General features: G+C 45.4%; 2 protein-coding genes across 7 annotated transcripts in view; one reads left to right on the top strand and one right to left on the bottom strand.

The window, feature by feature from the left end:
• Positions 1 to 4,614, bottom strand: part of MYPT-75D (Myosin phosphatase targeting subunit 75D) — a 219,043-nt gene extending 214,429 nt beyond the window's left edge. For all 4 annotated transcript variants that reach the window (XM_089580355.1, XM_089580358.1, XM_089580356.1 and 1 more), the window contains exon 1: positions 4,339 to 4,614. The gene's annotated coding sequence lies outside the window, so the exon portion shown is untranslated. The remainder of the gene's footprint in view (positions 1 to 4,338) is intronic.
• Positions 4,615 to 8,079: 3,465 nt separating this feature from the next.
• The window catches only part of Cpsf5 (cleavage and polyadenylation specificity factor subunit 5), a 45,753-nt gene continuing 35,757 nt past the window's right edge, over positions 8,080 to 18,075 (top strand). For 2 of the 3 annotated variants that reach the window (XM_089580352.1, XM_089580353.1), the window contains exons 1-3: positions 8,080 to 8,263; positions 8,435 to 8,635; positions 14,040 to 14,103. In XM_089580352.1, coding sequence (XP_089436478.1) covers positions 8,109 to 8,263; positions 8,435 to 8,635; positions 14,040 to 14,103 — 420 coding nt within the window. In that variant the 5' untranslated portion in view covers positions 8,080 to 8,108. The remainder of the gene's footprint in view (positions 8,264 to 8,434; positions 8,636 to 14,039; positions 14,104 to 18,075) is intronic. The other variant, XM_089580351.1, reaches the window with a different exon arrangement.

Raw genomic sequence — 18,075 nt, 5'->3', positions numbered from 1 at the left:
TGAGTTCTGACTAATATTTTTCGTTAACCTTATCCCCAAACTGTTCCCAGCCCAGGTATCAGAACACCTTCTGCAAACAGGCGGTGAAGATTACTGGCGAGATCGTGTCTTCCTGCCAAGCCCCCTTCCTTCGTACGCCGTCCTACACACAGTACGGCACGAGACTATACGCATGCGCGGTAGTGCTGTGGCAGCTGTGATCACTAAAACTCGGCATGCTAAAACACTCGAAATGTTGTTACTCATCGCGGCAAATGAACGGCAGTGCGGCTCCAAATATGGGCGAACACAAGCACGCGCTAACATATACGCTGCAAGTGTTAGCGGCCGAGCACCGAGCTCGCTCCGCACTCTCCGCGCTCGAAGGAGCCGGCTCAATGTCGAACAGGACGCTGGTGATGGCGACGGGCCATGCCTGTTGCGTGCATCGCGCGTCACGTACCACGACACTGGAACATTACAGACATGTCGTGCGCAAATCGATGGCTTCAGAAGTAACCGGAGCACAGCTCAGCAATCCAAATGCGCTGGCATCCGGAGTATTTGGACATTCGGGGGTGTGGGATGTTGGCTCACGTGTGGGACACACAAATGGCCGCACGGAAGCACAGCAAGCCTCCAAAATCCGACAAAATCGCGAGTCTGCGAACTTTTTCCTCATGTTCAGGTTCCGTTTGTGACGCAGCTCGTGTACGTTGTACGTATGGCCACTGACGCGGAGTTATTTCATTTTCGCACTTTCCGTATTCAGCTGCCCGGGGCCAGTTTCGAGCCATTATCTGACTGGCGTGAGCGCCCTGTGACAGCATGCAAACGCGCCTGAGCCCGCTGCCCCCACGACGGAGCCATGGCCAGGGTGAAAAAATGCTAAAATGCCAGCGACCGCTAGCGCGCCGTCGCCGATATTACGGCGAAAGCAGTGCAGCGGCAGTTCCCCCCGTCAGGGCCCCCAATTCAATCCCCTCATGCGTAGTGGCATAGGCCACTATGCGCTGCGGATGTGAACAAAGAAATCCCCACATTACAACAATGTTTATTTACATCCAATGCGTAGAGAACGACGAAGCACAGCGGTAAGACCTGTCAATTTGAATCTGCAACGCGCCCTGGCTAATTACACATTGTAGGTATGTGCCACACCACCAGAGGCTTACTCCATGCGTGTAGCAACAGACAGAACTGCTTAGACGAAGCGTTTCACCTAACACATGCACGATGAAAAGACCGTACACAGAATGAAACCGTCAGCAGCCTTGGCATCTGGAAATGATACAAAGCGATATAACATCATGACCCTGACGTGGCCACCGCAGCCAAGTGTGACGAGAAACATAACAGTAAACACATCCTGCTGTCTGCGGCAGAATGAGCTAGGGCTAGGCAGGAAAGGAAACGGGACGGGCCTTTGTCCCCGTGCCGTGGGGAGTGGGCTACTCAGCCAAACTCCAGAGGGTGTTGCCTCAGCCCTAGCGACTCCGCACCGCCTCTTCAACTTCCCCCCTCTCGCCACACCGCACCCCTACCCCGAACAACAAACCCACCACCGACGGCACGGGGACAAAGGCCTGTCTCTCTCCCTTTCCTGCCTAGCCTCCGCTGCATTGCCAAAAAAAGTTGTCCCCGAGCACAGAAGCGGCAGTCTTCCCTCACCGGAGAAACGGCGTAGCTACGCTCAAGGTCTCGCCGATGCACAATTCTCAAAGTTTTTCTCGCCACCGTTTCAAAGCGCACGCCCGTCCGCAGGTAGGGCTAGTGCAGGTGCGCCCGTCCACAGGCGGCCGCAGCACTACCGCGAGTTCCGGCAGCAGCACGGATGCCGTAACGAGCACGCCGCGCGGGTCCCGTTTTACCGTCTACTTATGCGTCAAGGAGCCCCGTGGGGACCGGCCTAATCGGGCACGCTGTCTTGCATAACGGAACAAGTGGCCGCGCGGCAAAAGGAAAACGCGGTCACGGAGCGCAGCAGTGCTGGGCGCGGCTTTCTCCTAAGCCACGAGAGTGGCGCCGCATTCGTTCGTACGGCCCGCAACCGATGGCCGCTGGTACTCGTCGGCCACCTCACACTGGGCAGGCGTCTCTGCGTGGAAGACTCCTGCTTCGTTCTCTGCATCTTGGTGACAGAACTGTCGATCAGCGCCAACTGCCCTACATGCCTCTTCTAGGACGTCGTCTTCTAGCGGTAACACATGAAAAAAAAAAAAAAAATTCAATCACGCTGACGCGAGGGGAAAAACGTGAAAGAAGAAACCCGAATGGAAGTTGAAAAAGTGGCCGCCAACGGTAATAATGTTCGAGTACTGCTGGCCCATGGCGACAGTCAAAGTAGTCTCACACGGTCTGCCTGCCTTTTTTTTTTTCTTTTAACTTTTTTCACTCGGAAGTGCCGACAGAATTATCGAACGGCGAGGCAGCTGGCCCACTCCAGAAACTCGCAGCACCTACAGCTGCGAGCGAGGCGCAATCCTGCCATGTACAGGCGCCGAGCGGCGTCACTTCACCTATGCTGGCTCGACGTGGCACGTGAGGAGAAAATCCTGCATAACTGACAGTAGCCGAGCAAACACGCCCGCGAAGCAAGCCGCAGCAATGACCCGCGATACAAGCGTTGGAAGGTTTCGGAGCAACAACGTCAGAACATTACTTAGTGGTGCATGCCCCAGACGCCGTGTACCTATTGAAAACCGTACTAGTCTCCTCAAAGGCAATTGCATCGTCGAAGGCACGTATCGAGATTAAGTTCCGATATTCAGGAGAGTCACGCCACAGCCTGTTCCGCTCTCCCTCTGCCGCCGTTCACAGAAGCGGCTGCTCGACGTGTCGTTCGTTGAAGAGGTACTTACAATCGGTTCGAATCAAGCCAGGACCGTAGCGTTAACGGAACCGTCATTTACACAGCGGTTGCGAACCTGCACTGAAACATTTTTTCGGCCTCTATCCTTTCAATCTGCCACGATCAAAGCAGTACCAAACGATAGCACAGAACGTGAATTTCAAGATGTGCCAAGTTTGCAGCGCACGTTGCCGCGCGCAGTCGGCTGCTGAACAGGCAAGTGGCAGTCAAACCTATTCACGTTGTCAAATATCGACGGTGGATTCGGACAATGCAACTGTTGCTTTTTATCCCATCCCACACCGCAACACGCGCCGGTTTCTTTACCATTGACAAGCACCTTTCGTTCACAAATGCGCAATGCATCTCACCTAATTGTGGTTTGCCGAAACAAATGGGGCTTTTCCAAATAACAAAATGGCGAATACAACGCCACTGCTCCGAGATCTGTCAAGATGACATAGCGACACACCAACCTCTTATGGAAAACGGTGATCTGACCTTAGACTCGAAAGAGAATACTATCGCGCACACAGAGAGTAGCAGTAGTACGCGCAAGCGGGAACAAAATGCTTGCTGACGGTCTTCTTAAGATAAATGTCTACACCGGATGACGCAACTAAAAACATTATTCCTGAACAAAATCGAATAAGTTTTCGCCATTTTATGCGTACGCGGCAGCCGTTTCGACGAAATACGAAAGCGAACGTAGCTTAGCGGCAACAAACACTTTCACCATACACAGAGCGCCAAAGCAATGGCATGCGTGAATATCAATGTGCCGTCCGAGAGCTATCAAACACCCTGCGGTACCAGCCAGCCTCGTGTATCAGCACAATAAGTTCATTAGCTAAGAAAAAATACAAGACCATAAGTCCAACGAGGACGGAAATGCCTGCCCTCAGGTTGGGTTTTTCTCGGTTCTAGTTTCCGTTTCGCACAAGACTAATACCTAGGCGCACAGGCAACACAGAAGCCACATGGAGTGAAACATGATCTCTCCGATATCACGTTACTCAGCCCTAGATTCAAGCACAGGAAGAGAAAGCCATGCCAATGACAACGGTGGCATAGCCGGTGCTTGCTTAAGCGAGGCAACTTCGCGCAGCTAGTCCCTTGGAAACTTGCATAATTGATCATGCAACAGCTCTCGTTCTGCTGCCGTTACCCTGCACCTCATCACCTTCCTACAAAAGCGGTCAACAAAGTGCGTGACAATCACGCCCTGCAGCAGGCGCGAAGGTGGCCGGACGAAGCCAACTCAATACCTGTCGTACGACCACCTGTGGCCAGGAGGCACGTATTTCCCCAACTGCCACCACAGAACTTTTCAAAGGCTTCTCTCACAACCTCGAAACGTTCTGCTTCATACAAGACGATATTGTTAACAGCCAAATAATCATGCGTTCGCACCAGACGAGATGAAACAACTTATTGCATTCAAAAGTAACTTTTCAGTCAGGTTAAAAACTTTGTTTTCTTTCCCCCTCCTCAGCCAGGAGACTTACCCAAGAGGTGCTGGCGTTTGTTTCTTTTTGTTAGGGTTAGCAACTGAGGCCGTACTTGACACGGAGAGGCTTTCAAAGCTTGCAGAAACACTGTCACACACTTCCGACGCCGTACCGTCAGCGAAAAGCGCTGAGCGCAACTCTTGCGACAACTTTGACACCGGACTAGCCCAAACTCACAACGAAACGACTGACGGAGCGGCGCGAGCCACCCTGCCGCATCGACCACCGACTCATACAGTACCGAAAAATGCTAGCGGCGCCATCTTGACGGCGGTGTCATCTGGCGGTGGTTGAGCAGACGAGCGCCGTGCGCGAGCTATGTCGTCTGCTACCGCTGCGCGGCGTCTGCTAGCGCCCACAGCAGCAGCTCGTAAACCTTTCAAAACAATTCGAAAGCAGTATGTCACGCCCGCAATATGACGCTTTCCGTCGGTGAAGATGCTCAATGCGTGCTTAAAATTATGAATACTCTGTGTAACTATTTTTTTTATTTTCCCGAGTTTTTCGACTGCTATCGCCAGACAGCAGCGATTATAAAATCATTCTGTTGATGGAGTATTAACAGCCGAAACCGGTCCAAGGACTGCTCTTTATGTTAGACCGCCACGAGCGAGGAGATGGAAAGTGAATGCAGCTAATGCAACACCAATAATTTGACGCTTGTTTTTGGAACCTATTTTATTCAGTAAATGAAAAAAAAAAAAGAAAGATTAATGCGTCCCTAATTACAGACTTGTCCTTTCACGATATTACCTTCATACAGGGCATCAGGAAAAGCATCCGTGGCCGCAAATTAGCATATGTGGTGTCATGATGCGTGCACTACGAATCTAGGGGTCATACGTATGCGTTACGTGGCCGTAATTATGAGGCATCCAACGCGCTACCTACCCAGACAGGCCGCGCTGACAGGAGAGGCATTTGTGAAAGCGGCATTTTGCAAACGATCGATAGCAATTTTGAACGCTCATAAAATGTTTGCTTCCAAAATAACTAGTGTTGATCCTGGAAACAAAGTGTGAGATGGAAAGCGCATTAACTCCTATAACCATCGCGCAAAGTATTCTCAGCCCACGCAGACTACCTGTCAATATTTCTAGACTTACTCTGCTACATAAACCATTTTAGAACATCTTTAATCTATCAAATACATACGATGCGAAGGTTCCTGAAAGAATTACAAATGAATGCTTATTTCCCCTTTCCCAGACGGAGGTTGATTTCAATTATCCGCCACAAAACGTTGGAGAGATGCACATGAAGAATACTGTCACGTCGCCGTTGCCCATCTGTTTTAGCTGCATATAGTGAAGTTTATCCGAAGGCTGTTAAAGAAAAACAACATGCTTGGCCCAACGCTGGCCCATGTCCAGCTCGGCCACTTGGGGATTGAAATTGGCCTTGTAAGGGCCAATCGCCGACGTCAAGACAAGCTTGAGAGTAGACTTGGCTGAGGCCGGGTCATGCTCAGCTCCTTGATGGCCCTACGAAAAACTACCTTCATCCTAGTGGGTACACTGGACTGATGACTGTGTAGAACACATATGCAACGTTTACATGAACTCGACAGTAGTAGTCGAGCCCCTGTTTCGGAGGACAGTGTAAAAACATCGAGGAAGAGAGCAGAGGACGAGTCGTTTCTTTCTTTTTAAAAGCCTGCTCTCACTCGAATAATTGACTCGGCCCGCGCTCTGTCAAGTTCATTAAACGCTGCATAAGATGTGAAAAATATATTGATTGCAAAATATAGCTGCGATGCCAACGTTTTCAGGTGAAACGAATATGGTACCACACGCCATCACAGCGACCATATTTAACAACAAGCATTTGCAATGAACAACTAAAAAAGCTATAAACGATCGAGAAGAGTTCATGCAACGCCAACATGCAAAACATACAACCAAACAGAAAAATAATTTTCACATTCTTATATATCCCGAATCTAAGACCACCCATTTGAAGAGGTTGGTATTTGCTCGTTAAGCAAAATCCTTTAAGTCATTTATAAATCTGTGACGACACAAACGCGAAATATAAATGAGAAGATTGTATTGGCAATATCTTTTATTCGAAAAACCATATTAGTTCACTCTGCCATCTTTGTCGTGAACATTTTGCAAACGTATTAAGACGTGATTTTCGCATACACGCGCCCGTGCGACATGTGCACGTTATTATGCTCATATTTATGCATTCTACAAGAAGTTCTGCCGGCTGTAAACGGTCGAGAGAACATCGATCGTTTCGACCAGCGGCTGTGCGAGCTCTTATTCTGTATTGTATTGTATTGTATTGTATTGTATTCCACACAGTTATGACTTAAAATTTGGCTGATGTGGCATCGCCAACGGCGGTCCGGTGTTGGGCCTTGTTTGCTACACTCGGATAAAACTTAAGAACGAAGCGGCTTTTCCCCGTCCAAGGACCCCCTTCCAGCCAACGGAGTCGGCCAATTCTTATGAACTTCATCAATATGCAAGGAGCAGCGAGCAGCGTGACAATGCAGGAAGGGGAATATATCCTTTCATCTGCCACTCCCTGCATTGTCATATACTAGCAGGCTCATTAGTAGCAGGAATTGCCATTGGCTGGAGGGGTGTCCTTTGGCAGGGAAAAGCCGCTTCGTCCCTGAGATGTGCGTCGGTGGCAGACTGTTGCCCAGTCATTTGCTAGAGTTGGGTTGTTGGCATTCGACAGCCTTTGGACGACATGGCAGTTGGCTAGTTGTGGCCCAACGCTGGCCCGCATTTAGGTAGCCTTTCACATCGGCTACCGACTCACGACCGGCGACTTTACCAACCATTGGTCACTGGCCAATTTTCCTTTGGTGGAAATGCTGAATTACTGCGAGAAGTGGTATTACTAGTTTTCGCAACCATCCCCTTGCAGTGAAGACGAAGCCCTATGGGGCACGCAACAAATGTTGCTATTGTCGAACGGAAAAGATCACGTAATCTGAGAATTCCTTACGGCCTCGGCCAGGACCACCTCGGCTTGCAGGCTGGATGAGACGCTGCATCGCAAGCGGGTGCAGGTTCCACGCCTCTTGATTACACTTTGCTCACCTAGAATTGTGGTTTTTATCCTCCATGCCCAGAATGATAAAAAAATTCAGCTTCTTTTCTTTACTCCTACTCCTTTCTCTCTCTTCTGGCTTCCGTGGTCTGTTTTAAGACCCGGCTGCGGCGGCCGCTTTTCGGTGGAGGCGAAGCAAAAGCCGTTCGTGTACTGTGCGATGCCGGTGCCTGTTGAAGAACACCCCGCTGCAGCGTCCATTTCTTTCTTCCTTCTTGCCCTCCCTCCTATACACTTTCCCTCAGCGTGGTTGAGGTGTCCACCGAGAGCGAGTACAGCGCCTTTACCTTCTTGCAGCGTAACTATTCCCATCCACTTAATCATCCACAATATGTTAGTTGCGTCGTATATTTGTAAATTTCCACAGCCTAATACGAATAATTATTGTTATAGAAACTAAAAAGCTCACCTGGGTTCTTAGTTTTTGGGGAATCGATGTCGGCAAACTGGGCGCGTAACGGAAAAAAAATATTTCTATTCTTTTTCTGCTAATTTTGTTATTTTTTTTTTGACACATGGTGCACGTTCTAGTACTTTTTACGCAAATTTTTGGAACTTTTCTTTGAGCGTCACATTTTCAAGCCTTTTTTGTCCCAATATGCTCCCATAGACGTCGCCGCCTGGCGTCAAAGGTTTGTTCCAATTCTATTGAAGCGCTGAAGTGTGCACTCCAGACTCCAGTGTGCACAAAAATGAGGCCCGAGCGTTTCAAAATGGCGACTCATATCACCCGTTCAGGTTCAGCAGGGTGGCCGAAAAGCGCACCGCAAGGTCAATATACGGGAAAGTACATGGGATCCAATCCGGCGAATCTTCTAAACTTTACGCTCAACCGAACTGTCAACTTGTGAGTAGTTTCTGCTATATGTTTTGGTTACCGGCTCACTACGGAAGAGCACTGCAGACAATGGGCTCCATTTCAGTGAACGATGTTAGTGCTTCAACCTGCATACCCCAAAAAGTGCGCTTACAGTCATGTGCTGAGACTTGTTTGCTTTCGGTTTTTGTTCATCTTTAGGTACCCTCTCACCAACTACACTTTCGGCACGAAAGAAGCATTGTATGAACGGGACAGCTCTGTGCCGGCGCGGTTCCAGCGTATGCGAGAAGAGTTTGAGAAGATTGGCATGCGGCGGTCTGTTGAAGGAGTCCTTTTGGTTCACGAGCACGGCCTCCCACATGTGTTGCTTTTACAACTGGGGACGACATTTTTCAAACTGTAAGTTCACGCGTAGCGCTCGTTAGCATTATTAAGTTTTTGTGGGCGTTATGATATAAACCGTGTGCAATCTATCATGAAACGTTGAGTTCATGCCTTGAAACGAAGGAATTGTCTAATTTTGACGCGCACAGCCTATATGTCTAGTGCAGCGGGTAAGTACAACGGCTAAGCTCAACGGCTTGTGCTGCCAGGTGATACCTGTCGTTGCCTTGTGATAAAAAAAAAGAAAATGTATGAACTAATTGTAATGAAGTGTAAAAATCTAATGTTTTTGGTAAAAGAATCGACGTTTGCTGCACCACTAATGCATGCATTGTGCATTATTAGTGCCAGCATTTAGTTGACATCCAGTTTTTCTAATAGCACATGGTGAGCAGCAGTGCACTTCTAATGGATTTAGAGGGTCCACGGCATTGTTGAAATGTTTTGTATTACTGATTCATATGGTAATGCAGTGTACTGCAGTAGAGCTCCAGTAGTCTATTCTGCACAAGGACCTCTGTTCTGGAAAAAAAGGAAAAAAAACAACTATCCCTTGTTGCATTTGAATTGAAATGTATTCATTTAATACAGCCTAACACTTTGGAGCTAAATTTTTGTACCTGTACATCTCTGGCAAGCTGTCGTATTGAGCGAACCCCAGGTGGTCGAAATTTCCGGAGCCCTCCACTACGGCGTCTCTCATAGCCTTAGTCGCTTTGGGACGTTAAACCCCATTAACCAAACCAAACCAGTTCTTTCTATGGTATGTTGTTCTGGCTAGTGTAATTTTCATGGTACAAAAGAGTCTGGTGATCATTGTGCTAACATATGATCATTGTCCTGTAGTACAAACGTCCACACACTTCTTCTGGAGTGTCTGAGCACCTCGGTCTGTTTTGCATCAGTGAAGCCTACCATTTGTTTGTGGCTTGGAAATAACTCATGGCTGAGTGCATGCTGAGTGTGATGCTGAGCTCCAGCCCATGCATGTTTGATGCTTCTGAAGCTTGGCCAATCTGAGATAAAGAGATAAACATTATTTCATTTTTCTTTTTGACAGTGCATTTGTTTTTTGTCTGCAGTCATTGGTACCCATGTGAGCAAGAGTAAGAGAACCCCCTGCCTATTCTAAGCAGCGCTTGCACCATGTTGGCAGGGGTGCTAAAGTGTTGGTTGTGTTATTTCCTTATTAGCGGCTGGTACAAACAGCGGCACTGTAGTTCATAATCAGGGTTGATCTTTCAAACTCTTTCACAAGCATACCTGATAAGGCAAAAATTCAAAAAGCTATTTGACAAGTCAAGTTTCTTTTTGGCATTAAGAGTAGACCCTTTTCTGAATTAATTTGTTTTCTCCACATTGCACTTTGTGTAGCGGATGTCATCACTGTTCCTCAGTTAAATCAAGATCGTATTTCTTAGTATGCATGCCAGTGTTTGACAGATACACACATTGTCATCACAGAAATGACATTGATGCCTCACATATAAGAAAACACCCAAATTGTGCCTGTTCCAGCAAAACTACAATACCGAGACACGCACAAGAGAAGCAGCAGGAAAGACACTGCTCTTGTGTGTGTCCGTGGTGTTCTCTTGTGTGTGTCCTTTTTACGGTTTATTTTTTAAAAAATATGCTTCACTATGCATGGCCTGTTATCTTTCTTGTGTGCATCTGGCACATGGCTGCTTTAAGAAATGATAGAGAACTTGCCTTGCAATCTCTTTGTAATTTGTAACTTAAGATGTTCGTAGTAATATATGCAACCCCTTGAATGTATTATTTTCAAGGGGTGGTTTGACTACAAACTGCACAAAACATTTCCTTTCCCTGTTAAATTTAAGTGCAGATTTGTTTAGGTATTGAAATGGTGAATTGTCTTCATTGAGTTTTTGCCCAAATATCTGTTGCGAGAACACAATGAATAATTCATGTGAGTGCAGGTATCAGTTGCAAAATCTTTTGGGAGAATGTGCGTTTGGATGCTGGCAAAGCTTTTATCCCTTTCTTATGTGATATTTCAGCAGCTCTTGCTCTACATTACTTCTGTACTTAGGTGCCTTAGTTTAGGAATAATTGTACCAGCAGAAGATAGCTTCAGTAACTGAATTATCTGGGCCTTCTGTCTGGAAGTATAGTTTTTGGAAAGTATTGGAAAGTTTTTGCTTTCTGAACAAATACTTGTGTATTTACGCATTATGGATCACTATCATTTTCTGCTAATATATGGTTGTACAGTCACGGACAAAATTTTGCGAGATGCTGGAGTGGCGTTTTGAAGCTGCCTCTGCGTTACTAGGCGGCGCAGCGGCCACGTCAAGGCTGCGCTGGCCGATGACTAGGCACATATGTTTCCTATACTCGCCCACTTGCCTGTCTGATAGCTCGTTTCGCGTGAGCAGCTGCTTTTTCCGAGCTCTACATCCTGTTAGTCTGTGAGCTAGGTGCACAGTGTTTGTCATTGGCTGTTATGTTAGCATGTGTGAACGTAAGTTTCTTACAAAAGTATAGAGTTTTTTCACTGTAAATTATTGCAAGTTGCTCACAAACACTACTTGAATATGAATCGTGTGTGAACAACAGTGATGGCTGTACAAATGCTCCTGTTAGGTTTTCAGGTTGTATCCTTATTGATGTTGCGGCTTCAGGACTAGGGAAAGCACAGGGTTAGTAAGCATGGACAAATTACTTAGCTTTCAGTTTTCTTTTTGTCACAATGTCTTTGCAATCAAGGCAGTATGTTTTGCCTGGAAGGGATAGACAAGCCCTTCCAGACAAAACACGTTTTTGATTTGGTGTTTTTTTTCAAAAAGATCAGGATTGAATTTTTGTGCTTGGTTTGTTTGCATTTCAGTTTTTGTTGTTGTACTAGGCTACATGTATTCAGTTCATAGTTTGTGTCACATTTGAAATGTTCTTAACCCATTTTAAATGCTGGATTTCTGCAGGTGCCAGTTCGTAAGTATTATTATTTCATTTGTATTGAGGGAGCTACGCTGTTTGCAAAATCTGTTTGATGTAGATAGTTGCAAAATTCAGGCAGAGGTAGCATTGGACTAATCAAAGTATTAATTGGACGTGCTGTTTTTGTGTTTGTGCATTAAAGCAGTGTTTACCATAGACATGCGTATCAGATTTCTTCATGTTGTTCCTATTGTCACAGATGTGGCAACCTCAGTGTTAAGCAAGGAATGCCATATGTACCATTTAAACAGTGTCAACTGTACTGGCACAACAGCAAGCTTTAGTGGTGAAACCATTTACCTGCATGTATTCTAGGCTGGTGTAAGCAGCTACAAAGCTAAAGCTGTGCAAACAGCATGCCATCCAAAGGTTTTCACAACACTGTTGGCGGCACTAGCCGCCTCACCTATTTGTTTCTAGTCATTTAAAACTTCAAGCCGCTATTAGGTAATTGCACTTTGCATTTAAACTAATACTTTGTCGTGCTTTGTGGTTTGATGAAGCACTGTATGGTGTCCATTCAAGTTTTGTTGGCAAGTGTTTATGCCAGTGGCAAGTTGACTGGGACAAGCTTGAGACTAGTATAGCTTTTGGGCAAAATATTGACCAGCGCTATGATTTTTAAGTGCAGTTTCTGGTGAGCTCATTAATGCAGGTTGTCTTTTCACATCTTGTTTTGTTGTGGTATGCTACTCAATAAAATTCTATTTTGCAGCGTTAAAAGACTTGATTTAATATGCTCTTGGGAAAAGGAACCACCAAGAGTCGACAGTACATTAGTGCAAACCTTGTAGACCTTAAAGGGTAACTCCGGGGTGGTTTGAACATTTTGGGTTCATAATCTCATCATATACCTTTGAGTCTCCTCTCTCCAGCACAAAAAAAAAAAAAATCTTTTCGAAATACCAAGTAGAAGTATTTTAAAACCTCAAAAGCTAAGTGACCAAAACCAAAACTGGGTTTTGACCAAACTGATGTCACAACAGACCAAACTATGACATCACTGGTATTGTCACAGAACCTGTCGTGTGTATGTTGATTGGCTAAACTGGCTACTGTAAATGACAGCTTGGATAATCGTGTTCCTGAAATGGCCAGAAGAAGCTTGAAATTTTGTATGTCAGCAAGCATGTGAACTGTGGTGTTACACATGCATGGTTTCCCATAGAAATCTTTCAGATTGAGATCACAAAGTGTGAAATTGAAAAATTAATTTGTGCTGCTACAAAACATTGACTGGCTGCTAAATTTGGCTCTAGAGGTCAGAATACTGTGGAGAACATACCGTGAAAGTTTTAGTAAAATTCATTGAGGTAGAAAAAATGTCGGATATGCCCTAGCAGCTGTTAACATTTTTCATTTCAATGCCGTGCAGTAAACAGCAGTGTTGTATATGGGTGGAAACTTGCAAAGAGTTGTAAGTGCACACACGAGAATCTGGTTTGAGTCTAGATGCACTTTCAGGAGCACTCATCATGTAAAATGCTTTGCCTTCTAGCTCTGTAGACTGAGCATAAGGCTGCAGCACAGTGGAAAATTGTGTGCCCACTTTTCATGCCTAATTATGATATTTTTGTGTCAGATGTTCTTGCAAGATGTTGTGAATGCTGTAGTACCTTTTCTTTTAGAAACGTTTGAATGTACAAGGATGATATGCACCATCCTGTAATGATTGATGTGATTCATTCGCACACACACCCACTCTTCACTCTCTTGCTAAAATTTTACATGGCAAGCTTGTTTGCTGTCAAGATCTAAAGGCCTTTTTATGTAGCACCTGCCAGTGAGTCACTGCTTAGTAGCAAAACACTACTAGGTTTGATGTAGCTTCGCTCAGAGAGGCAAGTTATTATAAAGAACCATGACCTGATTGAGAAGAAACTGTGGAAATTTCGTTTGATCATCACCTTGGTCATTGTGCGGAGGTATAGAACAGTCACTAACCGCCACTTTGGCAATGTCTGGTGGCTCATCTGTAGCTGATGTCGCCAAACATTTCTTGTAGCTGCTTTGCTATTTAAAATAGAGCTTGTATTGTTGTGGATGTTATGTGGCTTAGCAGTAACTAAGACTTTAGTGTCGTAACCAGTGCTATGGTAGGTGAAGCAGCAGGGATGGTGCTTAGAAGAATACGGGAAAGTAGGCAGTTGTAAATCCTCCGTGGTGCCGCTGGGTTGCGTGCAGGCATTAGGTGCTTTGTTGAGGCTAACCTCCTATACCATTGTATGCATTTTGCAGTAAGAAATGCACTGCAATTAATTAGTTGTTAAATAGTTGTTAAAATATAGTACTTTACAGCGCCACTACAGCAAAAATGATTTATGCTGTGCAGCCAACCTGTGATTCAGTGCTTATCATATTTGCTCTAGTCATTGCAGATGGGAAGCTTGTGGAGGGTATGCTTCCTTGAAGTAGGGGTTACACTTGCACTGACTACTTTGCAACCTTGGTGTAGGCCTGGTGGCGAACTGAACATGGGAGAAGATGAAGTGGAGGGGCTCAAGCGGCTGATGACTGAGGTAAGCATTGTAACATGTAACAAGCATGCACTTTCATCATACCTTAGGAAGCAGCAAGAAAGCTTTGCTTCTTTCTCGTGTTTTCTTTGATGAATATTTTAGGTTTCGTCACTCAGTTTTAGTGATCACAATGATGGAAGTACTCATATACTTGTGGATAAACACTAGATGACGTAGTGGCAAGCCTTTCATTTGAACTTGCCTAATTCGGACTTCCAGTTTATTGAACTGACACTTTGATCCCATCAACATCAAGTATATATTAAAGGCTCCACTTTATTTGAGCTCTGCATAAATAGAACAAATTTTCAGCCCCCTTTGAGTTCAAATAATTGAAAGATGGCTCCATATACAGAACAGTGGTAAAACATTCAGAATAGGGGTTGTCAGCCTTTTTAGCCTCGGAGCAACCCCAGTGGCTTTCAGAAGTTGCTGTGGGACCACCCCCCGCATGTCTTGGCTTCCATTCCTTCCTGCCCGACATGCATGCAAAAAGGAACGTGCAGACACGTGTCAGCTCCAGATATGCCCAAATTTAATTACTAATGACTGGCTGTATGGTGAAATGGTCTGCATTGAAGAATTCCTGTGCGATTAGTCCCAAAGTAAATTGGGTAAAGGAAAAGGGGGGGGAGGGGTTGAGGCATGCATGAATATACGTGCTCACCAGGAACCCTGTTCCGCAGAACACTGTTTGAGAACCCCTGATTTAGCTCGTACTAAAAGCAAGACTTCATCATTCCACAGCCCTCATGGTGGTTCGTTGTGCTGAGAAGCTCTGGCCTAAAGCCTCAGACTGTACTGAGTGAATAAGAGAACGGAAACCAAGCTGCAAAAAAAAAAAAAAAATGAAAATATGAGATGCTCTTATTTCTGGGCACTTTTGCACATGTCACCACTTTAAACGTACCTCACTTGAGACAAGCTGGTATTGAAGCTTTTTGTATGGAAGCCACACAAACAGGTGAAAGTTCACAAAAGATGCTAAATGGGCAGCGTAGCAATTCATACATATTACTGCTTTTTCGTGCTTTTTGCAACCGTCGTGAAAAACTGTAGCTCCCATCTCTGGTCACTCTCCTGCAAATTAATGTGTTGTCCTACAAGTGAACATATTTGCTTTTTCTTTGTGCACCACTTCACCAAACCTGCTTGATGTTAGTATTCTCAGAAATGAATCGAGGAAGTTTTAGACACGGTGGCATGGTGGCTGATTTTGAGAGATAAGGGTGAAGGCATAAAGCACTTATCTCATACTAAGGGCATGACTTCATCCTAGTACAGGTCTCATGATAGTTCATTGTGCTGAAGGGCTCCCAAGAGCAGGTTTGTCGTGCCCTAAGCTTCACTCTCTGCTGACTTTTCACTCATGCACCCTGATGCAGTCATGCATATGTCCACTGGACACCTGCCATGCAAGTCAAGCCTCGCTTTAGACAAGCTGACACTGAAGCTTTTTGTAAGCAAATCACACAGAACAAGTAAAACTTTACAACAAATGCAAAGTCTTCAAGTAACGGCGCAAAAAACAGAGACGAGACACATAGAACAAGACCACACAACTAGCGCTGACTTTCAACAGTTGAAAGGTAGGTTGAAAGTCAGCGCTCGTTGTGTGTTCTTGTTCTATGTGTCTCGTCTGTGTTTTTTGCGCTGTTACTTGAAGATGAGTAACCAACAAGCCCAAGCTGCTGTTCTGGCTAAATGCAAAGTGACAGACTGCACACATCATTAGGTTAAACAGATGCGACATAGATTTGAGAATCATGTTTCCTTGCTGAAAGCTTTTTCACTGCAGACCTCTTTCGAAGTTGCACTTGAAAGTATTGTGCATGTTTTTGTTATTGTTTTTAGGTGATTGGTTATGAGTATTTAAGCTTTGGTCAAAAGTCATTGGGCCACGTGGTTTGATTTTGAGCTCTATAGTGGAGCCCTTACAGCACCCTGACAGGTCAAAGGTCTTGAAATGTGAGAGCTTTAAGCTGCAGGTGTACCACAAGCTTCCCATTTCATGGCTGAAAAGCATACTGTGTGGCCTGAAAATTGTATGAAGAAGGGTATACATATTTTTACAGATGTTTTATATGGGACCTGATATAGCAGGCCTAAATGTGTTATCTGTGCGCACTCACAAAGCATGTTTACACTTTGCACATGTTGTGTTTAGGAATGTTTTGTCTACAGGTTATGATGCTTCACATATAGTTTTTCCAGCAGTTTAATGCACATGCACATTAAAAAAAATTGTATTGATATTGGGATGGGTAGCCATGAAACACTGCGAAGTTACAACATACTGCAGGAGTTCCTCAAGCTTTTAATGTTCTTGCAACTCTGCAACTAAATGTTCTCAATAACTGCTGGTCTTGCAGGCATCGTTGAGAAGGTTTAGTGCACAATTATGTCAAGAGTCTGGTTACGCATTTATGGCATCAACTACCATATAAATGCATGTAAGGGCCGCACTTCTTTTTCCAGATCCAAGGGCCAATTTTCGGTGTGCGGTTCATACATGCAACGCAAAAAATTTTTTCTTTAAGTAAAAACACACCAGTCGGGGAACGAGCAGCATTTACTCTACGTTCAGTCGTCACTCGCGGGGTATTTAGGCTCCGAGCTGGTGCTGTGTTCTGGTGCACGCTCATCCCAAAAGAAGCCACGCAACATGTCCATGTAGCTGTTGTTCCGCACTTCCATCACATAACAGAGCAGCTCTTTTTGCAGCTTGGGAAACTCGCACAGCTTGCCTCGGAAAGCCCGCTTTTTGCAGCTTGTGTTTCTCAGTGTATCCTTTTGGTTGCACCATCATCGTACGCACTCCTCGGCCACGTCGAATTCCCTGCCCGCCGCACACTCACTGTGTTCAAGAGCTAACTTTCATCCATGTAGCTATTAAGGTGCTTGCCCATCGTGCTAAAACTTAACACTCGGCGGCAGCACATGAAAGCCATAGCTACGGTAAACTACGTGCTACCACAATTCCCGTGACTTTGGCAGCTCGAGCTGGTGGTACTGATGCCGATATGGATAGTGGGAGCTTGCGTCAGAAGAAAAGTTGACGATGATGGTGAGCCACGGCCTCAGGCGCCATCTGTTGACGGCACCTGGAAGCTCCTATGCGTGTACGCGGCCTTCGCGATTAGGTGCACTGTTGCTCGCAGCTGGAGCTAATCGTGAAGGCCATGGCGCGTGCATTTCGAAGGCTATTCCCCGCGTGGGTTGTGGGAAGTTTGCGTGCGGCCCTTACACAGATATTTTTTTTAATATTTTCTTTGGGGAAAACAGCGTGCGGCCGATGCATGGGTGCGGCCCTTATATGCATTTATACGGTATATCATTTTGTGAAAGCCAGCATTGTTTCATAGTGCAAAAAAAGAATGGAAGGAGAACAACAGTTTACAAGAGAATGTCTGGAAAATATTTGGAGTTGAGCAGTGTCATTTTACTTTTTTTTTTATTGCCATATCTTTTCTAGTTCTGAGGGTTCCATCCATTGCTTTCTCCTCTTTGCTTTCTTTTTCCGTTGTGAATATTCCAGCTGTTATTTTTTTCTCTTATAGGTGCTCATATCTCATTTCCTTCTTTTAGAGCTGGTTTTAGTACCCAGCTTCACACTTTTGTAATCAGGCATAGCACTGGGGCAGCGGTGCTCGGCACTTGCTCTTCCAACAGGGTTTTTGTTAAGACCAAGCTGCTGGTATCATTTGCTCAGTCAGTAAAACTGTTGATCTGTCAGTGTACAAGCAGGTTGCACTGCAGTGTAGCTAAAATCACAAGTACTCCTAAAAGTGTACTTTGTAACAGCTTTGCAGTAGTCTCTATACTAAACCTATGCCAACATTTTGACGTCACTGGCGGAAAAGCCTTATCACAAATGACTGACATGGTGATATGTTTAATAACTAAGAGTGGCAAGCCTCATTTCCCGCTGCTGACATTGGTAGGCAAGCATTGCAACATTTGCAAGGGGTA

Source organism: Amblyomma mixtum, chromosome 3 (genome assembly GCF_055824585.1).
Source record: "Amblyomma mixtum isolate Tamu chromosome 3, ASM5582458v1, whole genome shotgun sequence".
Classification (NCBI taxonomy): Eukaryota; Metazoa; Arthropoda; class Arachnida; order Ixodida; family Ixodidae; genus Amblyomma; species Amblyomma mixtum.
Note: the sequence above shows the minus strand (reverse complement) of the source record. Positions and strands in the feature narration are given on the sequence as shown.